This window comes from Blastomyces gilchristii, assembly GCF_000003855.2.
Source record: "Blastomyces gilchristii SLH14081 genomic scaffold supercont1.3, whole genome shotgun sequence".
NCBI lineage: Eukaryota > Fungi > Ascomycota > Eurotiomycetes > Onygenales > Ajellomycetaceae > Blastomyces > Blastomyces gilchristii.
Window position 1 is genome coordinate 1,596,301 of NW_003101680.1, and position 27,067 is coordinate 1,623,367.

A 27,067-nucleotide genomic window follows, 5' to 3' on the forward strand; every position below is an offset into this window, starting at 1 on the left:
TCCCCATTTTCGGCCTAGCGCGATCCCTCTATTCTTATCTCCTCATCGCGAAGTCGCAATTCTAGAGCAAGATTCACAACATCAGCCGCTTTGCACATCTCAGCTCCATCAATCTAGTACTCAGATATATCATCTGTTGTTCGATAGAAGTTCGCGAGTCGCTTGCTCGATGGTTCTCCGTTGCGCATCATCCAGAGTCTGAAGAGATTAGGTGACACTTCCCCTAGCTTCCCCAGATTTCCAGAGCAAGGAGAGGAGGACGCGTGAAAAGCGACTGTCCTTGGGGGGCAACAAAATCAGCAACGCACATTTTGCTCAACGGTTGGATGGAGGAGTAATTTCCGGTCGGGCACAAGCATATACAAGCAAAAAGAGTGGTTATCTCTCTACGCTTCAGTTATCTGTTGTATTACTAGTACCTGTCGATGCCGTAGAGGAGGAGGCAAGACTGGTATTTTTCTATTTGCTTTGCAAGAATCAGGCGAAATTCAAGCCTTCTTTCAGCAACTATTCTATCAACTGTAGTCTATTTTATATTTTGAGCGTGCCAGATATCGCACCATGGCCGGTAAGCTATTCGTATTCCCAGCTGTTTACGTATTTTGGTCCCTATCAATTCCATTGGAGTGTGAGGTGACAAATACGCACATACAGCAGTCAACTTTTCGGTGTCAAGAACTCAACGCTAACTATATTTCCATCAAACAGACGAACCGCGCCGCTCAGGAAGAGCAACAAAGGGTCAGCATTCCAAAAACAACGATTTTCCTGAAATGGCGCCTTCGAAACGCAAAGGGAAAACACAAGCCAAAGCCCAGAAACAAGCCTCCAATGAACCGACTCCTGCCCCAAACGACGAAGAGGACGAGATAATCCGTTGCATTTGTGGTGAATATGAAGAAGAAGAAGACGTGGAACGGGATATGATATGCTGCGACAAATGCTCGGCATGGCAGCACAACGATTGCATGGGGCTCACTTTCCCCAAGGGCCAGGAACCCGCGGAGTATTTTTGCGAGCAATGCAAGCCGGAAAATCATAAGGATCTTCTAGATAAGATGGCCCGCGGCGAAAAACCCTGGGAGGAAGCCGCCAGATTAAGAGCCTTAGCTGCGGAGGAGAAAAAGGCGCGGAGGAAGAAAGGTGGCAAACGTGGAAGGAAGTCTACCCGGCCTAGTGATGTCAAGTCTGAAGTGGGTGAAGATGGTGTGAAAATTGCCTCTGCAACCCCAGCAAAGGAGACCCCTGTCTCCGCGCCTCCAACTAGCAGTAAAGCCAGCCCTCCGGCGCCTGCAGCGGAGCTTCCTAGCCATGGACCTCCTAGCAGCCAAAAGCGCAAATTTGAGGAGCAGGATGTTAGCCAACGTGAGCCGGTATGTGCTTTCTCTCATTATACTTTCATGTACTATTATGCTAATATTATTGCAGGGACCAAAGCAGAAACTCCAGCGATTGTCGACAGGTGGCCAAGTTGGATCCCCTGAGGTGAGGTCGCCGACTGTGAATCGGAAGCAGAGTGTATCTAGTGCGCAATCTGCTCAGGAACAGAGAAGTGGAAGGTCACCATCTGAAGGAGCTGGAGGCCCGTCAGATCTTCAGAGTGTGGCCAGGAGAAATGTGGCCAATGCCCTAGTCAAACTCTTCGTAGAACAGGCAGCTTTAGCCCAGCAGCAGGGTACTTATACAATGCCCGCTGGGAAGACCAAGGAAGCTGTTGGTGAACCGCTGGGGCTCGCAATTGAACTTGCCATGTATAAACATCTCTGTGGAGGAGCAGGAGAACCTAGTGAAGCCTATAAGCAGCAGATGCGGACCATCCTATTCAATGTAAGGAAGAATACTTCGTTACGTGATAGTTTGCTTGTAGGAAGTATTTCTCCAGACGCACTTGCCACCATGAGCACCCAAGACATGGCTAGCAAAGAGCTGCGACAAAAGGATGATGAAATCAAGCGAGAGGCTGAGCGCCAGCACATTATTATCCAAGAACAAGGGCCGCGGATCAGACGTACACACAAGGGGGAGGAATTGATCGAAGACGATACACAGCATGCTGCAACCGAATCTATCTTTTCGGCTCCCTCAGCTCGCCGCGATACCATACCCGACTCCGAGCTCCGTTCTGCTGCAAGTCCTACAGGAGCTAGATCAGCCAGCCCGAGCATCGCCCATCAGCCTGAGTTCAGAGAATATCGAGGCTCAATGGACCGCGCAGCGGGGGATCACCGGCCTCCATCCATCGATACCTCTGGTGGAGACCAGCGACGAGCTTCAGGCCCAGCCTTTAACATCCAAAACGTCTGGTCGAACGTCCAATCACCAGGTTCAGCACCTCATGATAAGCCCTTCCCTCCTGCTCCGGCGCCAGCCCTTCGGGAAGTACATCCGGGTCACAGAGCCCAAGCCGACGCGGAGATCGATCAATTGCTCAAGGACGAAGATATCGATTCCCCACCGTACTCTCCAAAGGACTTCCATGCTGACGGTGAAATCTGGCGTGGCAAGGTATCTATGAACCCTGTTGCTGAATTCTCCGCTGCCGCAAGACACGTTGCTGGAGCAGATCTCAGCGGAAGGATCCCTTGGGAACAATTAATCCCGCCGACGTTGGTGATCGATGGCCGTATCGAAACGCAACTAGCCACAAACTACCTATGTGGCCTTCGCTTCAGCCAGACGACCGATGTATCCGTTAACGCCATCTCCCCCCCAGTCGCCTCACATGACAACGCGGAATTCCAGAAGCTATTCGAATATTTCCTCCAGCGCAAACGATTTGGCGTTATCGGTAAACACCCTTTGCCTGGTGTCAAGGACACATACATCGTCCCAATCGAAGCAGGTCAGAGCAAGAAACCCGAATTCATCGAATTGCTGGAGAACAACACCCTTGAAGACCCAACACCGCATCGGACACTGCTTGTCGTCTTCGTTGTAAAATCGAACAACCACTACAGCCCGCCCATTGGCCATCCGACGCCCCAAGAACCCAACTATACCACTGCCAGTCCCCTGACCGCCACACCAGGCTCCGCTTCGAACCAATCCCAATACACCCCAGCCCCAGCCGCATCGAGCGGTGCGCCACCCATCGTGCCTACGGCGGTGTCAACATCACCACCCTCAGCCATGCCAACAACAGATGGTTTCAATCAGCAGCAACAAGATCACACAAAGCTACAATCACAACTACATCCGCAGCAATACACCCCAGCTTCCCATGCTTCGGCCTCGCCCCAAAACCTCATCGGCAAACCTGCTGCTGTGCAAATACTCGGGCCATTAGCGACGTCGCCAGCTGTGGAGCAGCTGTTGCAGCAGGCGCCAAATTCAGACGTGGAGCAACTTAAACTCATAGCGGGTATCCTAGCTCAGAACCCCACTGCAGCCAATGATTATCAGTTGTTAGTGAACAAGATCGTTGAAAATACAAATGGGAAGACACAGTAATGTTTGTCTTTTGTTGGCGCCTTCTGGTCTTAACACCCCACCTCCCCCCACCCTTACTTGATTTCTTCTCTCTTTGCGTTTTGTCGAGTTTCTCTCTATCTCTTGCTTTTATATTGTGCAAATTGCTGCGTTACACGCAGCGTTTCCTATTATGGCATTTTGTCTTTCGTCTCAGAGTCTGTACTTGAGATGGAAAGGATGGATTATTTGCTTGCTTAACAGGGGCTTTTTTTTTTTCCCTTGTCCATCGATCTTCTAGGGAAGAAATTGTGGCGCGGCTTGTTTTTATATATTTCAATTCTAGTTCTCTTCCCCTTGAATTTTTTCATGCTTAGGTTTTTCACGTGAATCATTGTCAATTGCTATTATTGCCACTGATTTCTTACTAATTTTCTGATTTTCTAGCCGCCATTTTCTACTACCTTCAGCTTCTTTCTTTCCTGGTACATAGGAGTCAAAATGTACGGTGCTAGGCTAGTGTTTTTACCGGTTGCTATTTCTTTTCCCCCAGATATGTTCTCCCCATAGCCCCCCCCTCCCCATGTGTTACCAACCCTGTTTCCCCAAGCTCATCTCACCGGTGAATTTCATGTTCATGTTTTTCTGTATGTAAATAGTTAAAACTGTCCTGCGTTTTCGCCGCTTCCCTGCTGGCGCATACTGTACATTAAAAGCCATATTCAACCGTTTTTTCTATGGGTGCCTCCGTTCTGCTCATTTCAATGGCACAAACTCTCTAGTTCCTTACTCCATAAACTACGTTGTGACATAAGTTTCTCAAGAAACTAAAAAGGTCACGCATCTTTGAGAATGATTTGGCTAGTGGTCGGTGTGGTTTTGTTAATACTGCGCCTCAACTAAAGTTTGTGATCAACTATATATATATACCTTCTTGACATGGTCACACCATTAGGAAACACAAAATAAACTATGACATACATGTAGGTCCGAGTTAGATCCGAGTAAAATTTCCCCGTTCATTATATTTTAGGCTATCATAGTTGCTCTCCCTCAGGGCCACAACATACAAAAACATAATAAACCCTTTGCCTAATTCCAAGAGTAAAACTCCCCGAACGCCACCGCTATGCAATTCTCCCGCGCGCGAAATAAAAGGCATACACATACAATAGTGGGTATTCTTTACCACCGTCCCCCATAACCTCCCCCTCCTCCTCTACCCTTGTACCCTCTATAACCACCTCCGCCACCACCAGTCCGATACGGTCCTCGACCCCCACCAGCTCTAGAACCCCAACCGCCCTCACTATCATAATCGCCACGGCCGGAGGGACCATCGTCATGCCTAGAGGGTGGTGGTCCCTTCAACTCCTTCTGCAAGACACTAAAAGTCTCGCGCATCTTCGCGTATCCCAGGTGCATTTTGCCAAAGAAGTGATCCGCCAAGCGACGATCGTTATCTAGACGACTAAGATATGCCCCGCATACATCGCAGACTTGTAATTTCTGGTGACCTGAGGGTCCGGATGTGTCGGCGAGCGCTTTGAGTTCGCGTTCGCAGGCCTCCTTTTGGTGTTTTGCGGTGCGGACTTTGTGGAACTCGTTGTAAGCCGTGGAGACAGAACCCATTTCGCTGAGGACGGAGACTTCTAGGAGGCCGTTGCTTATGGTCTTTGAGAGATCGGATATTTGTTTTAGCTGAGTGAGAGACGGGGGTAAATTAGTTAGCAAATAGGATTCAGTTTGCGGGGAGTGGTTATGGGGTCATGAGAGAAAAGATTATAGGGAAAAACGACAAATGATGACAAAGGTACAAATAACGTAGAAATAACATACAAGGTTATTTGTCTGACGAATTTCATCCGGTGTCTTCTCTAATCGTCGCTGCGCTGAATCAATCCTACGATTACAATCATCGATGTATTTCTGCATATCGCGTAGGTAATCGTATTCGAAGCCCCATTTCGACTTCTCATGCGCCGACGCAGCCTCATACTCCGCTTTTAGCCCTTCGCTGTGAACCTTTGGGCACGGGCCTAGGTCCTGTTTGGTATTGGTGAAGAGATCGTGAGGACATGTGCCGACAAGATAGGAGCGGCAAACTTTAGGGTCGGTTATTACGAGTTGGGAATTGCGCGAGCCACCGAAGCCCATCATTTGCTCCGCTATATAAGTTAGCTTGCCATTTGGATTATAAAAAGTTACGATAGAAAAACGATGTATGCTAGGCAGAACGTACCGCCCATAAGCTGCTCGAGCAGCTTCCTCTGCTCTGCCGCCATGCTCAAAGGAGGATTGGTATCTCTGCCTCAACGGGTTGGAGAAGAGTTTATGCACTCCGGAAGCGATCCTGTATTGGGCACAAAATTGCTTTATAAGGTTGTCTGTGAGAGTGCCCAGGATAAGGTCCTTTTCGAGTTTCACCACTACGTTCACAGATTCTGATAGCATGAGGATAACATCTGCTTCCTGTTCTGTCGCCTATCGCGCTAACACAGAGAATAACTAGCGCGCTCTCAAGGTTGATGGAAGTCACGTGAAACTTCCGCATCTCTAGGCCACGGAGCAAGATGACGCCCAACTCTCAAGATACGGAGAGAGAAATTTTGTATACAGCTATCAACACTTTGCTGTCTTCATTGAGAGACATTACAATTGCAAACTGCATTGTTGGTCTCCTGCAACATGACGGCATGATTTTCAATCCTCTCTTTTTCCTTTGCATCTTCCTTGCATCGCTGTCGCCAGCTCTCTCCGATGCAGCAGAGTACCATGAACAGCTAGTCCTCCGCCCTCTACCCCCTTCCTCCCTCTTAGGATCGTTTAATTTTCGCAGCAATTCGTCACTTGAAGCTTTTGAGCACCAGAATTTCCGATATTTCCCACGATCTTTAGGCCAAATCCTCCAGCATGCCAGCACTAAGGAGTTGCATTTGAGATTCACCACCGGTCGGTGGGATGCGGAGAGCTGGGGCGAGAGACCGTGGCATGGCTTTAAGGAGGGCGGTACAGGGGTTGAATTGTGGGCATGGATAGATGCAGATACGGATGAAGCGTGAGATTTCGGGCAATTTCCCTCAAAGCAATCTGGAAATAGCAACTAACAATTCTCGCTCTTCACAGCGCCTATTCCAAATGGATCACTCTAACACAGTCCCTGTCCGGCCTCTTCTGCGCGTCGTTAAATTTTATTGATTCTACTCGAACAACTCGACCGGTAGTGACGTTTGAGCCTGTGGGAAACCATTCGTCCAGACCGCTGCATCTGCTGCATGGGACGCTTCCTGGTGAGGTCGTATGTACGGAGAATTTGACGCCGTTCCTGAAATTGCTTCCCTGCAAAGGAAAAGCTGGAATTTCAAGTTTGTTTGATGGCCATAGACTATTTGATGCCTCCTGGCAGAGCATGTCTATTGATGTTCGCCCCACCTGTCCTGAGGATGCAGAAGCATGCCAGGTTGAAATTGAACAAACAATAGATATGGTTTTAGATGTAGAGAGATCGAAGAGGCCAAGAGGTGAGTTCTGGTGATTATCCTCACCTCTGCTTCTTCCCTATTTTCCTTTAAACTAAGAATATTATAGATAATCCCATTCCGCGCCCTGTTCCCGCGGAACAGCTAGTCTGCGATCAATCCAAGCCTTACAACTCCCATGATACCTGCTACCCAGTCGGCAAAAGTGCAGAACAGGGGTGGCGTTTATCAGAAGTGTTTGGCCGTAAAATTCCAGGTGGATGCCCTTTAACGGAGGAAGAAGAAAATCAAAGACGACATGTGTGTATCAAAGTTCCCAACGACTGGGACGTACTAGTCACAGCTGGCGCGATCGAGAGAAAGTCTCCTGACGGGCTTTCCCGTTGCTACTCACTCCTCGACGATTTCCCTTTCGACCTAGTTCTACCAGCTCAAAAACAGCCTTCCGAAGTACCCTTGGAGCAGCCTAACCTTCACGCAGAGCGGACGATAACCGGCCACGGCCAAGAAAGAGGTGGCATGCGGTCAATCTTGACAAACCCGTCCCAAACCAACCCAGTTGAATTCATCTACTTCGAGACCCTCCCCTGGTTCATGAGGCCTTATGTGCACACTCTTAGCGCAAAAGTCACGAACCAAAACGGCACAGACGTTTCCATTGCGGCCTCGGAGATCATCAAGGAGGTGTTCTACCGCCCCGCCCTCGACAGAAAAAGGGGCACGCAACTTGAACTGATACTTTCGGTCCCTGCCGCATCAACAGTAACACTGATTTACGACTTCGAAAAGACCATCCTCCGCTACACCGAGTACCCACCCGATGCCAATCGAGGATTCAACGTCGCCCCCGCAGTTATCAGATTACTCAGTGGCCGGAACGCCTCGGAGGTAGAAGTAAAATCCGGCAATTCGCAGTTGCAACCCCCAATCTACCTGCGCACGACAAGCCTACTCTTACCACTCCCCACACCCGATTTCAGCATGCCATACAACGTGATTATATTAACTAGTACGGTTATAGCGTTGGCGTTCGGGAGTATATTTAATATTCTTGTTCGCCGTCTTGTTGCTGTCGAGGAGGCACCGGAGTCCGGGATCAAGGTGAAGATTTCGGGCTTTATTGTTGCGGTGAAGGATAGATTTAGAGGGAAGGTGGTTAAAGTAGAATAATAGTGTATCTTTCTTGCATGTTTTGTAGGCACCGTTTATATTATTACATGTTTATTTTTATTTTATTTCGGCATTTATCGCGTGTATTCCGATTCTTGATATCAAACCTTTGTGAACAATAAATAACCACTGCATTTTGCAAACTCAAATGCTACCGGATGTGGTATAAGCGTTCCCTCCGGTCCTTGGGGAAACCGGTGTAGTATCACAACACCAGGCGGACGCGTCATTGTAATTAGTCTTCTCATCCTTCCACTCTGAATACCATCGATCTAACAATGCCTGTAGCGGTTCGTACACTGGCAACGAAATGAGCAATCGACTGTCCACTCGATGTTAAAACAGCTTATGTGGGTATAGTAAATAATTCCTGAAGTGTGGAATAATAGATGGACGATGTTTTGGAGCACAACCAAAAATAAGGAATGATAAAAGGCAAATTATAAAAACCAGGAAAAGGCGGGGAGTTTTTAATGATGGAATAAAAATACTCCAAAAGTGGTAAAAATAAAGGGGACAAATAGGTCATTGGCGTGGTCTGGTCTGTTCCAAGCAACCAGCGGGTAGAGTCTAATTTTCAGTATAGGGGGGAAAAGCCACATACGTGCCAAATTGCAAGAAAGTCTACAAAATGAAAAAGCCCATAAGGAACCCCGAGTTCCACACCTCACGAACCAACCTTCTCTTTTTCCTTTAAGCTCATCGATGACAGTGCCCCATGTAAAGACTGTTGTTGCGTCTTCCGCTCTTCCTGAGTCATCTCCACCTGCTCCGCCCACGTCCCCTGCGGCGACAGTGGTGTAGTAACATCATCCTTACCGTTCCCATTTCTATTCCCATTTCCACCTCCTCCAGACACACTTGGTAGCGCGGGGAAATCCTCTTCCGCGCTGACACGTGGAGGCTCAGGCGGGGGATGATGAGGCGACACGCCTTCCACCCACTTCCTGACATCAGGCCCAGATGAGCCCCCATACATCTGTCTGCCAGCATAATCCCCACGACCACGACCCCTGCCGCCCCGGCCGCGACGCGGGTTTCCGCGCCCGCTTCCCCTCCCGCGGAAATATCCATCGTCGTCAGGATCCGTGAACGGTTCTTCCGTTTGACCACGCATACCATCCCCCGCACCAGCAGTGGTGGCCCCATCATACAACACGCCACCATGCGCACCGCGTCGATAAGAACTTGCAGCCCCGCCCCGACCCCTCCCGGCCGTCGGCGCGAATGCCTCCGCAGACTTCTCAATATCCCACTCGCGCCTGGTCTGGGCGTCAAGCTTTCGTTGCCGATTCCTCTCCCGCTCGCCGTTCATCACGCGGCGGTTCTGCATTTCTTCACGGCGCTTTTCGGCGGCGATGCGTTCTCGTTCGAGGAACGAGGCTTCGTCGGCTTCAGCACGAGCGTGGGCGGCCGCCCGTTCTGCTGCTTTGAGTTTGGCGGCTTTCATGCGTTCCGTGAGTTCATCTTCGGTGAGTTTGGGCTGCGGGAAGGCAAAACAGTTGTAGTTAGTATCATGTATATTTGAACATCGGCGAAATTCAAGAGGTACATTCTTACCTTCTTCACGCCACCCGTTCCACTTCTATCTCCCTTAACCGCAAAGGTCCTAGGCGCAGGTGAAGGCGCCCGCGCGGGCGTGCTCTGTTCTTTGGTTTTCTCATCCCCACCATTCTCCCCATCCCGAATTTCCTCCCTTTCTTTCCCATCCACATCCCCTCCCCCCTCTTTAGCATCCCCCACCTGTTCCTCCCCCTCTGCACCACCCGCCGCGGGTGGAGGAGTCGGCGCATCACGGCTCGCCTCCACACCTTGGGACCTCACCCGCCTCCCACCACGCCCACCACGCCCACCACCATTAGCTCCTCCTCCTCCTCTGCCTCGTCCTCTCCCCCTCTCCCCACTATATCCGCGCCCGTTCCCACGACCTCTGTTATGATTTCCATCCCTATACCCGGCGGCACCAGTATTATGCTGCGCTTCAGGCGGGGCCGGCGACTCGTGGCTCGATTGTTCTTGTTGTTGTTGCTGTTGCTGTTGTTGCTGTTGTTTTCCCGGTGAATGGGATGCACGTGGTTGCGAGGGTGGTCGTGGGCCGGACGAAGTCGGTCGTTGAAGGGTAGGTTCGTGTGCTGCGGGTTCCGGTACAGGTTCTGGGGGGTATTCGATCACGACCTCTTGAGGGGGAAGGGGGATGATTTCGTCGTCGAAGAGGTCGTCGACGCCACGCGTTTGGGCAAATTCGTCCATCGTTCTGCTCTTCTGAGGGTTTTGCGGGTGCGCGTGGTGTGATTAGGTCTTCTTTTAGATTTGTAGATAAATCGTCCCTGTGTGTAATGTTTGTTCCCTGCGCGCAATACCAGTAATGCCACGCTGGGAAAGACGGTGGTGTTGCGAGAAAAAAAAGAGGGTTGTAGGTCAAGCTCTATAATAGATACAATGATAGAAGTGCGTAGGAGGCCCGCGCATTGAAAAGGGGCTTCGGTATTGGGTTGGGTAGTTAATTGCGTTGTTTACCGCCGATAAGACGTAGTAGCTTCTTCGCTCCTGAGAGCGTGAATTGCACAGAAAGATGTGCGCCACGCAACAAGCACTCAGACTGCCTGGTAAATCGTCGGGTTGGTCCCTCTGCCAATTGAGCTGGGATTATATATATAAATATAATATAGGTCTGTTAACTCCGCATCTCCACTCCGTCACACAGGCGGGGATGCGACAAGGCCTCCGGGCTAGCTTATTCTTCTCACCGACCGACCCCTCGTCCTTATATCGTATTCAAATCAGAGAAGTAGCTGGAGTCTATAGAAATCGCAAATCCCCATCCCACCTGATTATTAACAGGTTGCAAGCGGCGTGTGGAGGCTGGAGAAGGTTTGCGTGTATATATACACTTAGGGCTGAGCAAGGGAAGTTGGGTCTTTTTGCCGCGCGCCACCGCCTTCCTTAGGTGCTTAAGGGATAGTTAAGCGCCAAGAAAGAGTTTTCTCACGTGATTGGAAAAGGGGCAAACGGTCAGAGGGAGGAATGGGAATGGGAACGATAAGAACGAGAGAAATATTTACGGAGGATCTTGCTAATGGATGTATTGTAGTTCAACTTGGAAGAGAGGTTGTGGCTGATTGGGTTTAGTGGGGAGAATAAAGGCAAAAACAGAAAAGTAATGTAATAAGGGGCATATTTTTTCCTCCGGTTTCCTACATAAACATAAGTTACCACCTGCCACAGTAAATACTAAACGGATGAAAGGAGAAAGGAGCACAAGAGGAAATGGAATAAATAGTATTGGAAAAAGGAAGAGGCGAGTCAAGTAAAAACAAAATCAAACCCCATATAACGCCGATATGTCTGGCCTGACCTGAGCGGCCCATGTTTAGCAGAGAAAAGGAGAAGAAAAGAAACTAGAAAATAAATCTCGAGCAAAATCCGTTGCCCATAGTTTCTCGCTCATGCAAGCCATGTTCTTCGAAGTCATAATTAATTCCATCGCCATATTGCCATGACACTTTCATTTTCATCCCTCCGCTGCAGTATGGTGCTGCACATCCATAGGGCAGGCTGGGATCCAGTCTCGTATTGACATCCACCACCTCGAACACACCCAGCGCCGCTCCCATCACGCTCCTCACCTCCGCCTCCCGAAATTTAAAACTAATGATCTTCGCTTTTTTAAAAAAGAAAGGAGAAAACAGAGAGAACAAAATGTGAAAATGTACCATGGAAAGAAAAGGCAGACAAATCGAAAAGAAATGAACATCGGGGGAAATGGAATATCGAACCAGCCTTTCAAGATTTTAAATAGAGTCATGCATGCAGGTATTTGGGTGGAATGAATCATGAGTAAAGGAGGAACAAAAAATAAATAGAAAAGCAAGATTACATGAGAATGCATGAAGCTTCCGTTAGTCAAAGAAAGGATTTTGGATGGTGAGATATTGAATTTGGCCGAGGGAAATACATAGAAAGATGGAAAAAAGTAAAGATGAAACAAAATGATAACAGGGAAGGGTGCAGCGGAACGAAAACATGGGCAGACAAAAGCAAAATGTTTTGGAACTCCCAAGGGGCCGGGCATACGGAGGATACAGAGAGTCAGGACAAACACTGCCAACACAACACAAACACAGGAAATAGAAATGCAAGATTTAAAAAGGAAAAACTACCCGCGAACGAAATCGAAAACTAAGACAGATGGAACGCCCCCTGTCCCTCATGCATGGCAACATTGAGCCGTTCACGGAGGATATCGATGTTGGTATAATCGGGTAACTTGAGGTAGTTGACGCATGTCATTACGCTGGGGAGATAGTCGTCCGGTAGATACGGAGGGTCGCTGGGGCGGCAGACGACGGTGAACATTGGAGTAAGACTTTTGAAGCCTGCGGAGTTGATAGTTAGGATATGGAAATTCGTGACTTTTAACGCAAATAGACAGGGGCGGATGGAAGGGGGGAGAGGGGATGGTTTTTGTGTTTGACTTACCTCCAATGGGAAGCTTGGGGCTGCCGGTTACGAACTGCAAAAAGTCGCGACGCTCTTGTTTGGTAAATTCGCTCATAACCTGTAGCAAATTGCGCACGCTTTTGCTGTCCATGTTAAAGCCGTGGTCCGCTTTCATCGAGTCCATCAATGCTGCAAAAACAGAGAAGTTAGTAATCCCAACGCCAAATTGTATAAACCCAATTAAAAAGGGATACAATCAACATACTCTCAATCGACCAATCCTCCTCAACCTGCCCGAATAACATCACAAGCTCATCAGGCGTAAACGACTGCAGTGAAGAATACGGGAACACTTGTGAGAACCCAGCACGGAACGCATCGAGCTGCGCCTGCACGCCACTACCCAGAGTCATATCGATGACTTTGCTGACATAGGACCCAACATTATCCATCGTCACAGCAATGGAAGAGCCATGCGGAATCATCTGAATCGAAGGGTGTCCCGGCAACGTGAAGTCTAAGCCCAGATCCTCGACCCGGACACCATCGACGGTAAGCTCATCCAGCGCGCGGGCTTTTTCTTCGGCGCTGAGAGAATCATCGGCATTTATGCTGGCCTGTGCGGTCACGAACCGTTTCACGAGAGTCAGGGAATTGGCAAGTTCGGGATCCACAGCCTTGACGGTTGCGATAGTCGGAGTCACTGTTGATGAGGTGGCACCACCAATGCGGAAAAAGATGGGGTTGAAGGCGATATCGATAATTCTTGAGTCCAACATAGATCGAGCGACGAATTTGCCAAGGCCCTTGAAGTATTGAAGCTGCTTCTTGCCCGCTTCCGACGAAGCCTGTTCACGACTCATGGGAGCAGGGAACAGACCCAGTTTGTGGAAGACATAATCGTTCTTGTCGTTCGAATCATGTTCTCGCCATAGCTTGAGCTTCTTCTTGGAAAATTCTTTTGAAACGGTTGAGTAGAACTCCAACGTCGGACCAAGACCTGTACCGACTTCCTCAAAGTATTCAACTTCAAGAACGCTGGGCGACGAACCGTACAACTCCATGACCTTCATGGCAGAATCTAAGATGCGAGACCGCGAGATGCGCACTTTCTGCCGCTGTAGACGTCCCGCGTACGGGCGATCATCACGTCTCTGATCTCGTCGGTTTTCATCAGACTGCGACCCTTGCCATCGCATCATAGACCGCGCATAGCCGAAGGACGTCGATTGTAGGAAGAGGTGTCGAGTTTCGAAGGGGAAGAGGAATGGGAAATGGCGCGCAAGATCCTCGCTCCAGCTTGGGAGGCAGCTGCTAGCCACAATCAATGGTTCTTCGAGTTGTCGGTTGAGCTTGGCGGTTAGCTTTGTATTAAGGAATTGTGCCAGAGGTTCTTTGACAACTCTAATCTGATGGTTGCTCTCTGCCAGGATGTCATCGAGCTGGGCGTTCATTCCATGCAGAAGTCCGAGTAGCTTGAGGATAGATGCCGTTGTCGGATTCTTACTCAGGGACTCTGGCATACCACTGGAATCCGTCTCCAACGACAAATTGCTAGAGTTCGGGGTCAGTGTGGATGGTTCCGGTGGCGGTGGCCCCTGGACGCGTTTGTACTTGATTGTGTGAACCATGGACCACACATTACGCGCATGGCAATCACTCAGATGTTCTCTATTATGGTGGATTGCGCGATACACCGTTGTCTCATGGGAGATTGGTTTGTCATCGACACGGAACTCGATATGCCAGTCCTGTGGAATGGAGGCAATTGCCGCGGCGTATGAGAATGGTCGACCAGCAAAGGCCAAAGATCCGCCTAGAGATTGGCCAGAAGTTGGAGCAGATGATGACGGTCTTCCTGTTTGGTTTGACTGCTGAGGTGTTGAAACTCTCGTTCCGTCTTCTTTACGAGCAGTTACTTTCCCTGTTGCAGCAACTTCCAAGTTAACTGCCGTCGGATCTGCAACTTCCTCATCAGAGAGATCGTCTTCAAGGTCATCAACAATGGCATCCAACGCATCATCCTCTTCTTCCCCTTCCTCGTCATCGGTCAGCTGCCTCTCATCAGCGCATTCTAGAGGCTCATCAGTACCATCTGTTTCGTCATCGGGAGGTGGTGGTTGATGTCGATTCGGGTATCTCGTTCGGAGAGAACGCTCATCAGAACCTCCAGATGTTGGCGTCCGCGTGGATGACGAACGTTGAGGTTTAGATCTCTCTGGAACTCGTGTACTTCGGGACGAAGTGGCCTGCTGTGGAGGAGGGGGAGGTAAGTTAGGCTGCTCAAGCCCTCCAGAGAGCGCTGTCTCAGTTCCACTTCCTGCAGCATCTCGAGATCTAGAGGAGCCAGACAACTGGGAAAATATAGTATCACGATTCCGCGAGCCTCTGGGACGTTCGGATAAGCTGATTCGAGGACGAAGATAGTCATCAAGAGCCTTAAAGTTGGCGATTGCGTGGATCGATACCATCATATTTTTGTACGGTTTGGGGATATCGGATTCCTCGTCAGCAATTAGGCGGAGTCGCAGTTGCTTTGAGAGCATGGATGTGGCGTTCCTGTTATCCAGAGAGCTGTGATTAACAGTGATTACTTCGTAATGTTCCGTTCGGCTCAGCAGGTCATGGAGTTTATGAATCAAAACACTGAAAGGAGTAGTGGGCGAGCCAACTTTGCTGACGGTCTCCGTTGAGATGTCCGATTCCATAAAAGCTCGGAGAAAATCTGTTCTGGCATCCTTTCCGGGTACTGTAGAAGATTACGGAGTTAGCTGGAAACAAATTTATGATATGGAGTCCATTGACTCATATCTTACCTTGATCCTTCTTGCTAATCACGTCTAGCAAAACTTGAATGATCCCCGAGCTAAGCAATTCAGAGCTTGTAATACTCTCAAGCGCATCACCGTCGAAGTAGGCCGCCAGTTTTTGGAAAAGCACATAACCATCGATGGGTTTCACGTTGTTATAACAAGCTTCAATCTCCCCCACGAGTGCCTGCAGCGACTGAAGAATTGCCAGCGCTTGATCATGCATGCCTTTGCCCTTACTACCATCGTAGATACGGAGAAATTTCTTGGCGCTGCAAGTCACAAAATCCTGAAGCGCCGAGTCCGCATTTCGAGACATGGGCCCACCCGATACGGATGAAGAGCTCTCTGATTCGGACATGTCATCGTTGTCCTCATCATTATCCTCATCGTCTTCGTCATCTTCATCCTCCTGGCTGTCCTCGTCATGATTCATCACGTGATCCTTTTCCTCCTCATCTTCAGAATTCTCGTCACCCTTCTCGGAGGAACGTCCATTTTCAAGGTCAACTTCACGCTTAGAATCTTTAGGTTCAGCAGACAACGGAGTTTCGGCAAGCTTTGTTATTTCTGTGATTACCCCCTCGCGATGAAATTGGTACTGATAAATGTCCTCGAGGCGTTCAAAGAGGAGCTCTGCACACTGTAGAGCCAACGCAACAAGAGACATGTGGTCCTTTTGTGACAAAATGGCAGCCAAAAATGAGGCATAGGGCACAGTGCGTAGGGCGTCTTCGATAATTTGAGCATCTAGATTCTGTAGCATCTTTAGCTGCGCCACAAGCACCTTTTGCCTAACGGACAAGTTAACTGTACTGGAGTAAGCATCAGTCAGTGTTGGCAGCAAGATTGTAGCAAAACGTTTGATCTCCGTTTTACACCCTTTGAGACGCTTAACTCTTTGCTCTGCCAATGCCTTTGTTCGGGGCGTCCTGGAAACTGGAAAGATATCGCTCTCAAAGTTGGCTGTTATATTATAGTCGGAAACAACTAGGGATTCATTTGGAACTCCAGGAAGAAGCTCGCAAATAACATTCAAAGTTTCAAATACCTGCTCTCGCGGGCGATGGATCAGAGCTTGCATGATGTGCACACTATCTATTTTGATTGAGCCACCCGTCTCAGAGGGGGGAGAGACCCCGGTCAAAATTTGATATAGTGTATCCACCACATTCATCTTAAGGAGCTCGACAGACAGGCGCGGACTTGATTTGGCGGTGATGGCAAGTACGCGGAGGAACTGGGTGTGAATATGGGGACCGATCAAATTTGTAGTGCCAGGTAAAAGCAACCGAAGGATCGCCCTCAACATGTCGGGTTTAATCAATTGCTCCAACTTTTCTGGTTTGTATTTGAAACTTTCAACCACCCGAGAAACGCATAGGCATCCCTGTTCTACGACCTTTTGGTCATTGCTGGAAAGGACGTTGAGCAACGTTGGCATGACATCCCGGATAACGGGGAACGAATCATGAGGTAGGTTGCGGCAACAATTTGCAGCTGTTATTACAGCCGTACGCTGGGTGCTGGTGGGGAAGAAGTCTAAGTAGGAGAGACACGCCGTGAGGCCTCCTTCACGAACAATCGACGAAGGGAAATCAACGGAGATCTTGGCAAGTGTCTGTTACATGAAAAGATGATTAGTTCTGATGAAAATCGGATGCTTTGATGCTTGGGGTGCTAGAGGGATGAACACATACACTCAGAGCTTGTTCAGCAAGGTCTATGAACTGTATATCCAGCAACTTCTGACAAAGAACAGGTACTGCACCACCATAAACAACGTTTGCAACAGATCCCCGAAGGGCTTCCATCATGTTGGCCAAGCTACGACATGCAAGAAGCATAATCTCAGGATTTTCCTCCCCTGTCTCGCTGGGTTGCATGAGCCTCACGAGCTCCTTAACGAAAGGGTCAGGAGAAAATTGCCCCGCTAGGTTATCTTCATTGGAAACCAGCAACAGATCTGAAAGCTCCTGCAAAGCAATAAGTTGGATCGACGGATCTTCCGTGTTTCGTAGGTTATTGAGGATATCACGTAGTCGAGAGGATGTCCCACTCATCATGCCACTGAGAGCTCGTAGAGTATTCTGTAGGCCCATGGGGCTCCGGGTGCCGAATAGACCATTACGGAAAGGGTCCCCATCCTCCTCATCGGTCATACCAGATGGATGTGGACCCTCATTCGAATCACCCGAAGTGGATGCTTCCGTCTCTTTCGCTTCGGGCGTCTCCTCCTCTTGCTGATTTTCTTCAGGTTCCTTCATCGTAACATCTGATTCGCGTTTGGAAAGGCGATGTTTTCTTTGGCGACGTGAAGGGGAAGTTTGGGTGGAAGGAGCATCTGAACGAACATATCGCTGTTAGAATCAGTGTAGCTATTACCAAACAAACCAATTTATTCTGATAACACCACAATATCGCCCGCATACCTTGTGATGGATTCTTATTCCTACTGGGCCGCTGTCTAGGAGCAGCGGATGATGAGGCAGGGGTTTTTGAACTATCATCCGAGGGACGAGTAGGGGGGCTGTGCGGCAGTCAGTCAGTACGATACTAGCCCGGCATCTAATAATCAAGCATAAAAATTCAGCAGGAGCTTATGAATTCCAGGACATACCTAGGCTGGGACATTGCCGGTGGTTGTTGTCTGGAACCAACCCGTCTTTGAGACACAGAGGCTGAAAGGTCAGAAGATGATGAGCCCGTCAGTTTCACTCTTTTAGCTCGCCGGGGTGGGGACGCTGGGGGAAGCTGCGCCTGATCGCTTGAGGGTCTCGAGGGCCGCGTGGTAGTCGAGACTTTTCGTTTCCGGGCCTGTGGGGGTGGTGGTGGGGGTTGGGGAGGCGAAACGGTGGAAGAGGATGCAGGACGAGAGGTCGATGAGGGTGAGTCTGCCGCGAGCCGTGCAGCTGAGCGGGTGATCCTGGGGAACATTGAGAAGCTTAATTCCTTGTTCTCTTTGATGATAGCAACTCGGTAGAAGATCCCATGCAAGATAAGGGCACTAGATATAGGAGAATAGAAGAAGGGCCTCTTTTGCTTTCTAAGCTTCTACAATCGAGTTCGAAATGGGAGATTCCAAAGAGTAAGAAAAGCGGTAAGGAGGAAAATAAGGGAAGAGAAAGTAGGGAATTTGAAAAAAAAGAAAGACAGAAAGAAATGAAAAGAAAAGAAAAGAAAAAGTAAAAAGAAGACCAAAGAGGCGTATTAGAGAAGGAGGTGGAAGCTAGAGAGAATCTGGAGGAGGCAATACCTATGAGAAGAAGAAGGTGGAGAAGTCTCGAGAGAAGCTCCCGGAGCGAGACGGTAGGAATTAGAATCGGAGGCGGAGAAGGAGACAGAGGAGGCGGTGACAGCAGAGGATGAAGACTCCGGGATCAGTCCAGACTGTTCAGAAGGAGTAGCAGTTCGCTTGGCCATAAGTATGTTCACACACAGTGCCAGTCTTCAACCCGCCATCCGCAGTTCTGTTGGACCGAGGAGTGGAGGGTTGGATGACGAGCAAAGGTCGAGGGCGGGAGGCGAGCCGGGAAGACACAGAGCAGTGGGCGGTACTCGGTAAAGGGATCATTCAGCTGCAGAGGGAGAGAGCAGACAGTAAAGAAATATAGAGAGGCAAAGCGTCGTGGAGGGTGGAGGTGGTAAGTTGGAGAGTTGGAGAGTTGGTGTTGAAGAGATGATGAAGAGGAAGCGGTGGAATGTTGGGCGAGGAGGAGGGAGATCAGTTCGATGCAAGACAGCGGAACCACGACGGACTCACGCCAAGACCGCGATGGAGATAGAAGCAGCCCACAACCAACCAGCCTTTATCAGCCTTCATCAGCCTTCATCAGCCAGCGGGCAATGTACTACTACTACTGTACATAAATCGAAGATACAGCTTGCTGTTAAAACATTGGGAGGCAAAAAATGTACAGTAATATATAATAATAATAAAAATAATAAAAATAAAAATTAGAGAAGAAGAGCGTATCAACCCTCTCAAATCCAGCAGATGGTACGTTAGTTGATTGCGTCCTGGCGATGTTTGGTCCCCTCGCAAATGACGACAACTATAATAACTAAATAGTTAAAATATATGATATCCCCCTAAATTTGCCAACGCACTCAGGAGGACGGATGGATGGGATGGGCATTTTCTGTTCTTTTCGCCTTTTTACCATGTCGAATCAATCTTCTTCTCTCTCTTCATCCTTTTCATTGGCACTCACTCTCCAAACAAACCCCAATGACTGCCACATCCAACCTCTAGTTTTAATACTGGATAAGTGCAAGAAACCCAGGAAAAAGCTCTTTGGTCCGCCTATATTTCGACTTCTTTCTTTTAATCCAGGTCGTAGAATATGCGGGAGAAGGATCCACTAATAATAACAATAACCTTCCAATAATGTTACATAGTCAACTCTCCAATATGTCAATAGTTAAACAGAAACAGGAAAGTTAAACAGAAACAGAGGGAAGAACGCACCGCATTCTCTTTGTCTTGAAAAACTATGACTACGATGGACATATTTATTATTATTTAATTTCTTTCAGAACTTGCGTTGGTGATCAGTAGTGGGTTGTCCCAAGCCGATAGATGTAGTTATTGTATGTATGGCACATATTTACAACTCCTACGGGAGGAAGCCGTAATAAAATGAGGTTGCTTCCCCCAGCTTCCACCCGTCACGTCAGGCATCCTCAGCGCCCGTCATGCCTAAATAAATAAATAAATCATGGCCTAAAATACCACACACTAACCAACGCCTATGTTTGTGAACCCCGAAGCCCCCAACGCAAGCCCGAAACCGGGGGGGGGGATTTGAAGGTCAGAGGAGAGGATTTCTGTTGACATGAGATGAGGTCTCTTACACACATCCGATTCAATGTAGCATATCATATACATCGCCCGTGAGGGGAGTATCACGCGAGGAAGTTAGAAATGGCGTTTCTTACAAATATCTAGTTACCCACCGTGGACATCAAAAGACACCCCAGATAATGTTACACACCGCACAGTCAGTCTTCTCCTCCTTGATATTGAGCTGCATCTCAACTCATCATGCGGATTAAAATTGATTTACATGATCAAATGCCTAAGACAAAAGCATCCTATGTTCCAGGACTCTTGCCATAACTACATCTCAACGCTGGCAAGAGAAGCGTCAACTAGTTGATATTTAGCTATCTACGCCGTAGACATCGATCGCACTGCAATGGGAGTAGAACCAACAAATATTCCAATCTCTCATCATCATCGGCAGCTAATGATCATAATCGTGAAGAATTTTCCCCCGAACTATTTCTGATTCTAATGAACAGGTGAACAAACAACGACGACTCAGCTGATGCCAAAAGTCATCGCGCTGCAGCTCTACGTAGTAAGTCAACACGCAACAAGAAAACCGCTGGTGCCAGAAGATATGAATTAAACACGGATATTTAGCCAACTGCATGGAACTGCCCAAGATGTCTGCCTTGCTCCTAGGCAGGCAAAGGGTTGTCTAAGATCTCACTGACATCATCGTGTCACGTCTGGAGTGTTTAGTTGGCTAAATACTCGCTGCTGTCTGCAGATGTATTATTCAGGCCCCAGGCTAGTTTGATATCTGAATTTTGGCCCGCAAACGACTTCCAGAAGATGGAGGTTGCGCTGCCTTTGGAATAGTTACATACATAGCTATAAATATGCCTATATATTCTTGCGAAACGATTTGCCGCCCAGCAGCGAAAAGACGCGATATTGTACTCTACCTTATATCTGTTAGGATCGGTGCCTGAAGAAAGAGGAAGAACGGGCGAAAAAAAGAAAGGAGGAGTAGAAAAAGAAAATACAGTGGCTTGCTTCTACCCATGGCCTTGGTTTTTAAATAAACTCCGTTGTGCATGCTCGGGTTCCGTTCCCCCACCCGAGCAAATATTAGCATTTTATTTTACCCGGCCACAGAACATCGCGAGTTTTTGCTCCTCACCGGATCCAGCATCACCAACCCAACCACCACCAAATCCCAGCATCTGCCTGCTATTCTTCTTTCTCTTCTCTTCTCTTCTTTTCTTCTTCTTCTTCTTCTTCTTCTTCTTCTTCTTCTTCTTCTTCTTCTTCTTCTCTCTCCTCTCCCCTTCCAATTAAATACTCCCCACTACTCTTCCGCCTACTCCAGAATACCAGCGAGGGAATCCGACGAGAATCACAAATCCAACTCCAATTAAATAGGCCCCTCTCTCTTTCCTTCTCGTCCAGAGTCATAGATATATATAAACTCCCATCTTTTCTCCCGAAAGAAAACATTGCATTTTCGCCCTCTCCATCCTCTCTCCCCCCATCCCATCCCAAAACCCATCCTGCCTTATCCACAGTCCCATAATATAATCGCATACTATATGCCGATTCGATTCCAAGACCGGACAGTTCACGCATACTCCTCAACTCCCCTCCTCCGCCTCCCACCTCCACTCCCCCTCCTCCCCCTCCCCCTCCCTGATCCCGATCCCTCCACCCTCACCACACTCGCGTCACCAGCGACACCATGGTTGACGCCGACTATGCCCTAACCAGTGCCGATGTCGATGTCGATGTCGAGGGCAAAGGTAACGGCAACAGAGTCGCCCTCCCGCCCATGGACCCGGAATCCTACAAATTCCCCGACCACAGACTGAAAAAGGTCATGTCCGACCCGTCCAAAACCCCGCTCCTCCTTGTGGCCTGCGGCTCCTTCTCGCCGACGACGTACCTGCACCTGCGCATGTTTGAGATGGCCGCCGATTACATCAAGTTCAGCACGGATTTTGAGCTGATTGGCGGATACCTGTCACCTGTCTCGGATGCGTATAAGAAGGCCGGTCTGGCAAGCGCGGTACATAGGTATGTGTTTTTTCCTTCTTCTTATTATTATCCAAATTGCTATTTTTTTGTTCTAGTTTTAGTTTAATTCTGCCCTGGCACTCCCTCCCCCTGTCAAGTCTACCTATGAAATGGTGCTGACGCATAATCTCCTCTGGTACGTAGAGTTGCCATGTGTCAACTGGCTGTGGAGAAGACATCGAATTGGCTTATGGTCGATCCGTGGGAGCCAATGCAGAAGGAATATATCCCCACAGCAAAGGTGCTAGATCATTTCGACCATTACATAAACGAAGTACTGGGTGGCATTGATACGGGCGACGGCACGCGCAAACCAGTGCATGTGGCTCTGCTTGCCGGCGCGGATCTCATCCATACGATGTCTACACCAGGTGTGTGGAGTGAGAAGGATCTAGATCATATCCTTGGACGATACGGGGTGAGTCCCGGTTTTTCTCTTTCTTTTTCTTTTTTCTTTCACAAGGATATCCCCAATACTGACACATGTCCATATAGACCTTCATTGTTGAACGCGCCGGCACAGACATCGACGAAGCAATAGCCAGCCTGCAGCCCTGGAAAGAAAACATATACGTAATCCAACAATTAATCCAAAACGACGTCAGCAGCACAAAGATCCGCCTCTTCCTCCGGCGCGAGATGAGCGTCCGCTACCTAATTCCCAGCCCTGTCATCAACTACATTGAGAAACACCACTTGTATGAAGATGAAGGGTCATCGTCTACTACTGCTACTACGGCAAAACGGAAACAGAACAACAACAACTTCGACCCTGGTTCTCACCAAGATAAGGGGAAGGGAAAGCAAGAGGACATGACGATGTCCTATGAAAATGATAGGCCTAGTGGATGAGATGATATGATATATTCTATGATGATTATGATTTTTTCTCATCCCGTCACCTGACCACCCAGGCCCCCTCGTCCCCAACTATCCTTTGTTTTCAACGAACATGTTACATTGACGTACATATGCTGGGGATGCCTCCCCAGGGACGGACATGGTGTTCTCGTGGGGTGGTGGGTGGGGAGTAGCAATGCCGGCGGTAGGTGGGATAGAAGCAGCGGGGATTAATGAGATGCGGTATGGTTTTAATGGATGTATTTTTTTCTTCTTGTCTTTCTCGTCTATGAGATGTATGAATGTATGAATATGAATATGCCTTCCATCCGGTTCCTCACATGCTTGGCATTGGCATGTTTGCATATTGCATATACGTATATATTCATACATCCGTCTCTACACTCAATGGGCAGAAAAGAAAGGAGCACGAAAATTTTAAAAAATAAAGTAAGGCAGCCCGACCAACCACACAGACGCACGCGGACCCAGGAAGCCAGCCGCAACCGTACCGCGCCCGCACCCGCACCCGCTACACAGCAACCCGCTACACAGCACCCGCTACACAGCACCCGCTACACAGCACCCCCCTCTGCCTTTTCTTCCGAGTTGTTTCCACCTCCCTCGATTACATAAAGGCAATTCATTAAGCCCCAACCGATCTCACAGCTCCTCATTGCTCGATATCCCTCCCTCCCGATACAACAGCCCATAGAATGAAAAACGAACGAGAGCAGAACAGGACCGGGATAGCGACAGGGCGGAGGCACAAACACGAAAAGGGAAAAATATGTCATAAATGATGGAAGCGATACTGTTATTCTGTTATATATATATTTGTCTTCTCCGGTTCTCACGCTTTATAGAACCCCTAAATCTAAGTCATCACTCCCCTCCTCTGCCTTCCACACAACAGGCAGCCGCGCAATGGTTCGAACCACCTCGCTGCTGGTATTAATGGTTGATGGAGGGAGGTAGGGAGGGTGTTTGTTGGTTTACTCTTAACGATTTCAATACATGCATCAAATGGGGCGGATGGATGGATGGGTTTGTGTAAGGTTATATATTTCCTACTCTTTCATCATTGCTTGTTCTTTATTATATGTTTTCTGTTCTTGGTTTTCTCACTGTTCTAGCTGGTGTGATTGCGGGTAGGTGGTAGAGCGTATTTTTCTCTGGCGAGCATATCTTAGTGATGGCATTGGCCGGGATGCGATGTCGGTGTGGTGTTGATATAGATTTAAATTATATATATTAATTTTCGAAGTGGGGAGAGGAAGAGTGAGTGACAGCTTATCTAATCCCGCTGCAATAGCCTATGGCCTCCTGCCCCGCCATTTCCACCCAGACTTTGCCCCTGAATTCGTTATATATATTATTATTATATATATATACTCTGTCCTCTCCTCTTTATCTCTCCTCTCTCACTCTCTCTCTCTCTCTTCTTCAATCCTTTCGTTTGTTGGACTCTACTTATTCCACACGTGATTCTTCTACACCAATTGCCTGTCACTCAACTTGGGGTAGTTAGTTGAAGTTTTCGTCCCGAGGTACGTACGTCATTAATAAGGATTCTGCGCGGGGGTGGTGCGTGTTCATATCCACTTTTTCGCATATTTTTACCCCCGTTGTACTATATATCAATGCGATCCCCATCTCATCTATCTATCTATCTATCTATCTATCAAGCAAGCAAGCAAAGCTACAAAGCTACAAATCTACTAGGTTGTGGCGGTGTTCTGGTCCCGGGACTTGGGTGGTAGATTGTTTCTCCTCCACTGCCCATTGCTGTTCTGATACATGTACCAAAGCATTGTGATATCATCAGTGTCTACGGGAACGAAAGGTGCTTGGTTTGGGAGGATTGGCTTCGTTCTCTAATTTGTTTGAAGAGTACAGGAGGGAAGGGTGCTTGGTTTTGAGCTTTTCTACTTTTAATTTCATCTTTTTTTTTTTTTTTTTTTTTTTTTTGTCATATTCCGCCTGGTCCTTGCTGAAGGTGACCTGAAGCTCCCTAACTAGCAACTAACATCAAAAACAAACCTATAGATAATCAATTAACGGCGTATTCCTCAATTGAAAGGCCAAGTGCCTGCTCTGTACAGACTGCCAACCCTAGCATTTGTTCGAGGACGGTAACAGTCGAAGCGACACCACAGCCACCATGGGTTCGACTGAATTGCCAGCTATGAAGACGAAGCCGAAGGTCATCTTCTTCACGGACTTCGATGGCACCATCACTCTCAAAGATAGTATGTCTCCTCTTCCTGTCCTGCATAATCACTTTTTTTTTTCCTTATCAGTTGCCAGCTCTGGTGGTGTATAAGAGCACATTTTCGAGGTCGAGGCATACATGTACATCTACCATGCCAGCTGGAGAATGAATGGGAAGATTTTTTCTAATATGACTCTCTACCTCTTTGCTTTTTGTTCTGGTGGTGGTGTATAGGCAATGATTACATGGTACGATATATGGATTTTATCCTTGTTATGGCTCCCCTTTTATTTTATAATCCATTATCTTCCAAAAATTTGGGATTGGGGACGCAGGGGGATGAATTACCTACCTACGAGGTGGAGGAAAAAAAAGAGGAAAATTGCTAACATTCTTGAATTAGACCGATAACCTGGGTTATGGACTGGAAAAGCGCCGTCAGGGCAATATCGACGTCCTCGAAGATAAAATCACGTTTCGGTATGTACTCCGCTTTTCGCACATACAGCTCGATTCTCATTCAAAAAAATGGAAACTGAATACCAATATCGCTAACACGATCTTAAACCCCCTTCCAGAGACTCCTTCCGCGAGATGCTTGACAGCGTCAAGACCCCCTTCAACGAATGCATCCGCATCCTCCTCGAAAACATGGAGCTCGACCCGCACTTCACCGAGTTCTACAACTGGGCGCGGGACAACAATGTTCCCATTGTCATCCTGTCCTCCGGCATGGTGCCCGTCATCCACGCTCTGCTCGTCAAGCTCCTCGGCCATGAGCCGGATAATATCCAGATTGTTGCCAACCAGGTTGCGAGCAGGGATGGGAAGGATATCAATTCTGAGGGCGGCTGGCAGATTGTTTATCATGATGATAGGTGAGGAGCTTTTTCTTTTTCTTTTTTTATTCTATTATTATTAGGTTACCAGTGGGAAAACAACAAATATTCTAATTCGATCTACCGCCGCTCGTAGCCACTTCGGCCACGACAAATCCATCGAAATCAAACCATACGCGGCCCTACCCGCAGGCGAACGGCCCACACTCCTCTACGCCGGTGATGGCGTTTCGGACCTATCAGCAGCGTCCCAGACGGACCTGCTCTTCGCGAAGAAGGGGAAAGGTATGTAGATAGACCCCTCCCTCTTACCTGGACGCCCACCCAATTCTCACATATATTTTTATATAGACCTAGTAACATACTGCCAACGCGAGAAAATCCCCTACACACTCTTTGAGGACTGGTCCACTATCCTGCAGACGACCAGGGATATTTATGAGGGGAAGACGGACCCGAAGTCAGTTGCGGCGGCGGGTGTGTGAGTAGCGAAATGGGAGGAGGAGTTATGCGGTGTATGGTATCGTATATACTACAGTAGATATTCATAAAGAGATAGGTAAAGAGAAAGAGAGTGGAGAGGGGATCGGCAAAATCTGCGATATCTGTCTTCTGGTACTGGTATAGAATTAGATACCAAGTTTTAGAGTAGAGGGTCCCCTTGTGTTTTCGCTCATCTTCACATTTTTGAAAGACTGGAAATAGATATACAATACAAATCTCTGGGTGAGATTATATGACTCTATTCATATGAATAAATGAATAGAATGTTGTGCTATATGACTTTCTATTTTCTCTACTTATTGTATATAGCATCAATTCATGAAAATATGTTAACATATAAATATGAAATGATTCTGCTTCTTAACTACTAGTAAAGCTGGCTGATAGTAATCAAGCTCTTTTACCTTAGTGTTCTACGATATATATATTTTCATTGAATAAAAAATTCTGTTAATTGTTATTTATTTACAGTCATGATCGCGTTCTACCATGTTCAGCTCTCTGTATAAGACAAT

General features: G+C 48.1%; 7 protein-coding genes across 10 annotated transcripts; 4 read left to right on the forward strand and 3 right to left on the reverse strand.

The window, feature by feature from the left end:
* Positions 1 to 33: 33 nt before the first annotated feature.
* BDBG_02049 (PHD finger domain-containing protein) lies at positions 34 to 5,294 on the forward strand. 3 transcript variants are annotated; one of them, XM_031720622.1, is made up of 4 exons: positions 34 to 568; positions 709 to 1,373; positions 1,429 to 4,586; positions 4,668 to 5,294. In XM_031720622.1, exons 1-3 carry the CDS (start codon positions 562 to 564, stop codon positions 3,448 to 3,450), a joined length of 2,694 nt encoding a protein of 897 aa, XP_031576848.1. In that variant the 5' UTR covers positions 34 to 561; the 3' UTR covers positions 3,451 to 4,586; positions 4,668 to 5,294. The 3 variants fall into 3 exon arrangements, with proteins under 3 accessions (XP_031576848.1, XP_031576849.1, XP_002627378.2); XM_031720623.1 differs by having other exon boundaries at positions 1,429 to 4,582; XM_002627332.2 differs by having other exon boundaries at positions 1,429 to 5,294.
* BDBG_02050 (U1 snRNP splicing complex subunit) lies at positions 4,083 to 5,943 on the reverse strand. The gene is made up of 3 exons (XM_002627333.2): positions 5,651 to 5,943; positions 5,248 to 5,576; positions 4,083 to 5,109 (listed from the first exon to the last, which is right to left on the reverse strand). The coding sequence occupies exons 1-3, from the start codon at positions 5,691 to 5,693 to the stop codon at positions 4,594 to 4,596; spliced, it is 888 nt and encodes a 295-aa protein (XP_002627379.1). The 5' UTR covers positions 5,694 to 5,943; the 3' UTR covers positions 4,083 to 4,593.
* Positions 5,920 to 8,667, forward strand: BDBG_02051 (phosphatidylinositol glycan, class T). Its single transcript, XM_002627334.2, has 3 exons — positions 5,920 to 6,466; positions 6,535 to 6,929; positions 6,997 to 8,667. Exons 1-3 carry the CDS (start codon positions 5,982 to 5,984, stop codon positions 8,055 to 8,057), a joined length of 1,941 nt encoding a protein of 646 aa, XP_002627380.1. The 5' UTR covers positions 5,920 to 5,981; the 3' UTR covers positions 8,058 to 8,667.
* A 57-nt stretch (positions 8,668 to 8,724) lies between these two features.
* BDBG_02052 (uncharacterized protein) lies at positions 8,725 to 10,307 on the reverse strand (the record flags this gene model as incomplete). The annotated part of the gene is made up of 2 exons (XM_002627335.1): positions 8,725 to 9,540; positions 9,618 to 10,307. The coding sequence occupies 2 exons, from the start codon at positions 10,305 to 10,307 to the stop codon at positions 8,725 to 8,727; spliced, it is 1,506 nt and encodes a 501-aa protein (XP_002627381.1).
* A 1,929-nt stretch (positions 10,308 to 12,236) lies between these two features.
* Positions 12,237 to 18,730, reverse strand: BDBG_02054 (E3 ubiquitin-protein ligase TRIP12; the record flags this gene model as incomplete). Its single annotated transcript, XM_002627337.2, has 8 exons — positions 12,237 to 12,433; positions 12,537 to 12,686; positions 12,763 to 15,246; positions 15,314 to 16,928; positions 17,008 to 17,651; positions 17,740 to 17,837; positions 17,928 to 18,233; positions 18,564 to 18,730. The coding sequence occupies 8 exons, from the start codon at positions 18,728 to 18,730 to the stop codon at positions 12,237 to 12,239; spliced, it is 5,661 nt and encodes a 1,886-aa protein (XP_002627383.2).
* Positions 18,731 to 21,728: 2,998 nt separating this feature from the next.
* Positions 21,729 to 25,065, forward strand: BDBG_02055 (nicotinamide-nucleotide adenylyltransferase). The gene is made up of 4 exons (XM_002627338.2): positions 21,729 to 22,154; positions 22,299 to 22,572; positions 22,650 to 24,544; positions 25,044 to 25,065. Exons 1-3 carry the CDS (start codon positions 21,820 to 21,822, stop codon positions 23,004 to 23,006), a joined length of 966 nt encoding a protein of 321 aa, XP_002627384.1. The 5' UTR covers positions 21,729 to 21,819; the 3' UTR covers positions 23,007 to 24,544; positions 25,044 to 25,065.
* On the forward strand, positions 24,926 to 26,900 carry BDBG_02056. 2 transcript variants are annotated; one of them, XM_031720624.1, is made up of 6 exons: positions 24,926 to 25,246; positions 25,444 to 25,457; positions 25,613 to 25,689; positions 25,788 to 26,087; positions 26,185 to 26,333; positions 26,400 to 26,900. In XM_031720624.1, the coding sequence occupies exons 1-6, from the start codon at positions 25,159 to 25,161 to the stop codon at positions 26,531 to 26,533; spliced, it is 762 nt and encodes a 253-aa protein (XP_031576850.1). In that variant the 5' UTR covers positions 24,926 to 25,158; the 3' UTR covers positions 26,534 to 26,900. The 2 variants fall into 2 exon arrangements, with proteins under 2 accessions (XP_031576850.1, XP_031576851.1); XM_031720625.1 differs by lacking the exon at positions 25,444 to 25,457.
* Positions 26,901 to 27,067: the final 167 nt, after the last annotated feature.